The sequence below is a fragment of the Sinocyclocheilus anshuiensis genome, unplaced genomic scaffold, assembly GCF_001515605.1.
Source record: "Sinocyclocheilus anshuiensis isolate Anshui unplaced genomic scaffold, SAMN03320099.WGS_v1.1 scaffold85, whole genome shotgun sequence".
NCBI lineage: Eukaryota > Metazoa > Chordata > Actinopteri > Cypriniformes > Cyprinidae > Sinocyclocheilus > Sinocyclocheilus anshuiensis.
Window position 1 is genome coordinate 1,259,161 of NW_015536800.1, and position 6,635 is coordinate 1,265,795.

General features: G+C 36.2%; 1 protein-coding gene across 1 annotated transcript in view; it reads left to right on the forward strand.

The window, feature by feature from the left end:
- The window catches only part of LOC107656734 (bifunctional heparan sulfate N-deacetylase/N-sulfotransferase 4-like), an 80,829-nt gene that overhangs the window by 50,623 nt on the left and 23,571 nt on the right, over positions 1 to 6,635 (forward strand). Inside the window, exon 7 of the mRNA XM_016444677.1 lies at positions 4,258 to 4,386. Within this exon, the coding sequence (XP_016300163.1) occupies positions 4,258 to 4,386 (129 nt within the window). The remainder of the gene's footprint in view (positions 1 to 4,257; positions 4,387 to 6,635) is intronic.

Sequence of the window (6,635 nt, forward strand, 5' to 3'; positions counted from 1 at the left end):
GCGATGCGTTTGTGTAAGAAAAATATCCATATTTACAACTTTATAAACCTTAATCTCTAGCTTCCGCTAACTGTCATACACGCATTCACAGGAGAGTGGCATCCAGCGGATGACTTAGCACGTAGGAAAACACAGTGATGAACACGGAAGTGATGACCGTGGAAGCGCAGAGGAGAGAGCAAAACAAAACACCGGTCACAAATCAATAGTACAAAACGAGGATTTGTAAAGAAAAATGTCGGAGGATTGCAATATAAGCCAAGAGGACACTGGTTTTCCTTTGCTGTAAACAAAACTTGTTTCTCGCGAGACTAGCATATTCTCACCAGAGTTTACGCTACGCCTATGTCATCTGCTGGACGCCACTCTCTCGTGAACACGCGAACGACAGTTAGCGGAAGTTAGAGATTAAGGTTTATAAAGTTGTAAATATGGATAGTTTTCTTACACAAACGCATCGCTTCACTTCGGGAGGCCTTTATTAACCCCCCGGAGCCGTGTGGACTTCTTTTATAATGGATTGGTTCAATTCTTTGGACTTCAAATTTTGGGCTACCATCCACTCCCATTATAAAGCTTGGAAGAGCCAGGATGTTTTTTAATATAACTCCGATTGTATTCGTCTGAAAGAAGAAAGTCATATACATCTAGGATGGCTTGAGGGTAAGTAAATCATGGGGTAATTTTCATTTTTGGGTGAACAAACCCTTTAAGGCAACGCCCACGCATTCATTCATCTATTTTAATAATGCTCATACGAAAATTAACCATGGTATGTATAGTAAAACTGTGGCAATACAAATGGAAATCAGTACGCGGAAAAAAAACTATTTTTTTTACTATATTTACTATAGTAAAACCATGGTAAATTTTTGTAAGGGTGTCAAATTCATTTAAAAAAAGTAAACAGGTGTGAAATATGATCAGTAAGAGAAAAACATTGTTAATGAGAAGACGAACTTGACTGCAGCAGGTTAGTTGGGAAATAAATGTATTTATTCAGAATGCACATTTGGAAGGTAAATATTTTAATAGGAACATTTCAGCAGGTGATATGAGATGTAGTCCTAAACATCCTCAGTTTCGAAATGCATACTCCATGCGAACGTGCTCCCGCATAATATTTTAGAAGAACCTTAATTCATCCCATCCCATCGCATCTCATCCGTGTTGTGTCAGGAAATCGTGAAAACTGAGGCAGTGTGTCGTTGTTTAGAATAAAAGCAGCCAGGTACGCTGCAGTAACACCGGCGAAATAAAGGAAAGAGAAGATTTGCCCATTAGTTTTGACTGCGTTGCGATGGGACTGGAAGTGGCGATACACTGCTTCACTTACAGGATATAGGAAGTGTGATAAAGGTCCATTGCCAACTTGTTTTCATTGAGGACAAAACATAAACCTAACTAGATTTTGTTAGATTTATGCATGAAATAGAAAAAGCAATTTGCCCGTTTGTAAAAAATAAAACAACTTTTAATCCTTTATGCAATTTTAGTAAATTAGATTATTTTAAGCTGTTTATATATTTTACTGGAAGAAAAAACTGATACTGATTAAGAAAATGAGTTTTTGAAACACAGTGCAATCAATTTCATGAAACAGCAGGAATTAATGCACCCTTTGTTTGGTTCTTATGAATACTTGTGCCTTGTTTTTGAAGTTCAGACAAACAAACTAGAGTACTCTCTTTTGTTAGAGCACCAGCCCACTACAACATGTCTTTCTTTGTTCTTTCTAATGAATTAGAGATGTGTCACTTTTTCCTCATTCACAATACAAAAGAACAAACTTTGGCAGGCCTAACTCAGATCAGATTTTTTTACATGCAATTTAGCTGTCATCATCATCTCTTTTTTATGAGTGTTCTGAATCTAGCCAAAGACAGATGTTTTGCAGCAGGTGTTTGTGAGCCCAAATCTCTGGCTTTTTTTATTTAGCAGATGCACCAAAACAGGTTTTAGGTCAGTTGTTCGAACACCTGTGGCCTAACTACTGGCCTCCTACTACTACTACTACTACTACTGGCAAGCATGACAGGTCTCAGATCAGAGATCCAGAACACTGAATACTGATGAGTGTGGATCCATGGGGCTATGAAGCATGTCAGAGTGTTACAGTGTGATCTGGCACCGCAATACAGCAAGTCGACAGCGCGCCAAAGAACTAACTGCTTCTTTCACAAACCACCACAATAATATACTGACAGGGCAAGTTACATTCATTGAGAAGAAATGGCAGGGAAGGTGGGTGGCAGAAAAGCGAACAGGAAGGACAGAGCACATGAATAGAGTTTAATAAATTCTCCAGGCATGCTGGTGGGACAGACAATTTAGTGTGTTTGCACTGGAATTTAATTTTAGAAGATGGATAGATTAAAATATTAAATCAAGACTACATGTGTACAGTACAATTGTTCTTTGCCCGTCAAGTGTGTGTGCATAGTTTCAGCAACAGCACACGTGAACATGCGTGCCACACAATAATACACATAGAGAGATGTTAAAGTGGGAAAAGCAATTAAGTTTAAGTTAGATGGAAAGATTGGAGAGAGTCCCAAAGATCTGTTCCAGCTCAATCAAGCAGTCCGAAAACAAGCATATGGGTGATGAAAGCTCTTATCAGTGCATTAGAGCCCAGTGTGTTTGTGGGTGTGTTAATGTAATAGATTTTGCTGTTTTAGCAGTTTGTTGGAGGAGTCTATCTGCCTCTCTGATATTTACACACTGTTACAGTGTTGAGAAATTGACTCTGTTGGTTCTTATTAATGTACCAGCGTCTCTCAACTTGCCTGTCAGAGGAAGTACAAGTTCAATACGTCAGACATACACTATACTGTTCAAAAGTCGGGAGTTTGTAGGATTTTAAAAAATGTTTTTGAAAGTCTCTTATCTAATGTAATTTCAATTTAAAATAACCATTTTTATTTTAATATATTTTAAAATGTAAATCATTCATGTGATGGCAAAGCTGAATTTTCAGCAGCTATTACTCCAGTCTTCTGTGTCACATAATCAGTCTAATATTCTGATTCTCAAGAAAAAATTTCTTATTATTTTCAATGTTCAAAAATGTTGTGCTGCTTTAAATTAGCCGATATAAGATAAATTGTTCTTGGAAGAATCTGATGACAAATGTTCAAGAAATGTGAAAATGCAAAGAAAAATCTCCTTTCCATTTAATGAGATGGTCCTCACTGCAGAACACAAGATCCAGGGGGCGTGGTTGGATCTAGATCCAACTCCTCCCACCTTACATATACCTAAACCTACCCGTCTCCACCCCCTGATCCCTAAATCCACCCATCTCCACCCCTAAACCTACCCTTCAGGGAACGAGGGTTACCATACGTAACCGAGACGTTCTGCAGTTAGGGGCTACTGCATTTAATCTCATTGCTTTAAGGGGAAAAGTTGAGATATTAAAGGAAACTTCAAATAAAAAATTAAAACCTTTATGTTTAGTGACCTTCATGTTGTTCCGAACCATATTATTTTCTTACTTCAATACTGATATGACAACTAGCAACTTTCAAGCCTCAAAAAGGACAAAAGTTGCAAAAAAAAAAGCAGTCTAGATTTCTAGTGAATTTTTCTAGTGAATGACAAATTAAATTTCAATATGTTCCTCACACAAGGCTATTTCACAACTTCAGAACATTTAGAATATACTGCACAATGAATTTCATAGACTACTTTTATGATACGTTTGTATCCTTATATTGAAACCTGAAAGCCTCAGTCACATTCTTTTTGTAATTACATCGAAAAGAGCAGTTGTTTTGTCAAAATACACATATGTAATGTGCTTTACTGTACCTGAACATGAGCTAGAAAAGGAGACAGCAGTTTTTCTGTTGTTGTCAAGCAGTAATTTTGTCAAATTGAGTCACAGTATATTTTTTATTCTCTTTCTCTTTTCTTCTTGTCAGTCTTTGCCTGTTTGCCACATATTTTATTGAAGCATTCAGCTTTTTCCCACTGAGAAATGATTCTGTTTTCTTTGACTGATCTAGACAGAAAGTGAATGGATGAATATATATGAAGTCGTTTCCTCGCAACACTTGAATACTTGAATTTACTTGAATTTGATATGAGCCCTAATAAAATGTCATGTGTAGAACTCAAACTGGCAGTATTAGATGATAAACGACAGAGAGGTTTATTAATACACCATTAAAAGATTCATAATTTGGTTTGTACTGTATTGACTGCAACTCTTTGTAGCCTTAAACTCTGTGTGTGTGTGTGTGTGAACAGGTGCTGCCCCGTCAGACATGTGGTTTATTCACACATACCATCTTCTATAAAGAGTATCCGGGAGGCCCTAAAGAACTGGACAAAAGCATACGAGGAGGAGAGCTGTTTCTGACCGTCCTTCTCAACCCTGTGAGTGTAAAACACACACACACACCGCTACTCCCTGTCGTCTCTGCTCATTTCATTCTATCAGCCTGTTGTATTGTTTTTCTCTGTCTTATTCTGTCCTCATGCCCCCTTCTCTCTCTCCCTCTCTGGGTTTCCATGTTAGTGTTGCTTATAGATTTGTTCTCCCAGCATGAATCACTGTTCTTATGTTGAAACTCTGCTCTGCTTGAATCAGCAGCGAAATTAAAAACAAGAGCGTGTGTGTACAGTCATGTATGTGCGCTGTGTGTTTCTACGTTAATTCAGTGCTTCTCAACTAGTGGGTTGCGACCCAAAATTGAGTCACAGGTCTATCCTGATAGGATCATGGACTGCAGGAAAAAATGATAATGCATCTAACCATATAACAATACATAGTTTGGATAGAAAAAAAGAGGTTATTACATTTTAAAAGGGAAATAATGCTTCCCACGTATTTTGTTGTGCATGTCAAAGGTCATGCATCCAATTTTGGCCCAAATCCGCTTGGTTTATGTTTGTTTTGTTTTGTTTTGTTTTGTTTTGTTTTGTTTTGTTTTGTTTTGTTTTGTTGCCACAAAATAAAAAAATTCAAAGTCAATTGTGAGTTTTTATCTCATAATTATGTACATATATCTTGCGATTCTGAGTTTATATCTCTCTCTCTCTCTCTCTCTCTCTCTCTCTCTTTTTGTTTTGTTTTGTTTTGTTTTGTTTTGTTTTGTTTTGTTTTGTTTTGTTTTGTTTTGTTTTGTTTTGTTTTGTTTTGTTGCTGTGCTGTGCTGTGCTGTGCTGTGCTGTGCTGTTCTATTACAAATCATTATTGGTAAGTGAAATAAAAAATAAATGACAAACTTAAACAAAAATTTGAAATGTTGCATTGTTAACTAACTGAAATAAGCTGAAGTACTAAAATTACTAAAATTAAAACTGAAAAAGCTAGATAGAAATATTAAAAAGTGTATATAGCAAAATTACTAAAACTTAAAATTAAAATGAAAACGTAAAAAATAAATATACAACTTAAAAAAAATCAATACATACTATAATCATTTATAAATACTACTAAAATAACACTGATTGTCTAATGTAAAATCCTGAAGAACCATTGTTTAGCATTAATGGATACTGTAAATGGGTTGACGAATAGATCGAGTACTGTATGTATTGTGAACTTCTTGCACTAACATCCTGTGCAGTCTTTGTGTATAAGGTATGAAAATGTAATGTTTAAGAGTCAGTGTGTTTGTTTGTGTGACGAAAGCATCACAGTGAATCTTCTCCTTTGGCTAAAGGCCATTAGTAAGGGTTGACTCCTTCCCATGGTACAGCACTGACCTGAAAAACAAGCTGAATGTAATCAGAGATTGTGTGTGTTCTCATGTTCGCACAGATCCTGATCATCTGCTTATACCAGCAATAATAAACAACCCACAGAGAGAGGGGGTGAAATGAACATAAGGAGATATGGAGGTGTGAAGATGTAGTATATTGTAGTCAGTGAGTGTGGAATGAGATTGTTCACTTCACACTTACCTTGCCAAAGCCAACAGTGTGTTAATAGTGTGTTAAGTGTTTGTGGTTGTCTGAATAAAAGAGGAATCGATGAGAAAAAGATATTGAGAATAATTTTTCTTCTTCATAGTGTGGAACAGTATACTGTATTTAATTGTATTTTTATTTATATTTTCTATTAATTATATTTATATATTAGATTATTTAATATTTAATTTAATTATTATTTGACTGTGGGAGTGTGATATTGGTTTTGAAAAAGGAAAAAATTTCCACCATGCCTCGTGCTCTCTTTGTCTTTCTGTCCAGAGGGCTTTAAGGGAAACTCATTTATCTGCCCATTCATTATTGAGGTCCTCTCCCTGAGACGAGGTGTGTGTGTGTGTGTGTGTGTGTGTGGTGTGTAGTATGTGTTTGAGAGCATGAGGTTAACAGAGCATAAGATCAGTTACAGAGGGGAGAACACTGTGTTTTTGACACTCCATTTTACCCTCATTTATGCCCTTCCCAGAAAACAGGACAGTATGCATGGGGCGTTTGTTACAGGAATATTTTACACAAAAATGAACATTCTGCCATTACTTGCTCACCATTATGTTGTACCAAACTCGTATCCTGTTTTTTTTTCTGTTGAACCCAATGAGAAATTAACAGACCTAAATTTATCTCATTATATACACACACTTATGTCATATTATATTCCCCTTAGCCATAGCTAAGGGAATATATTTATATAT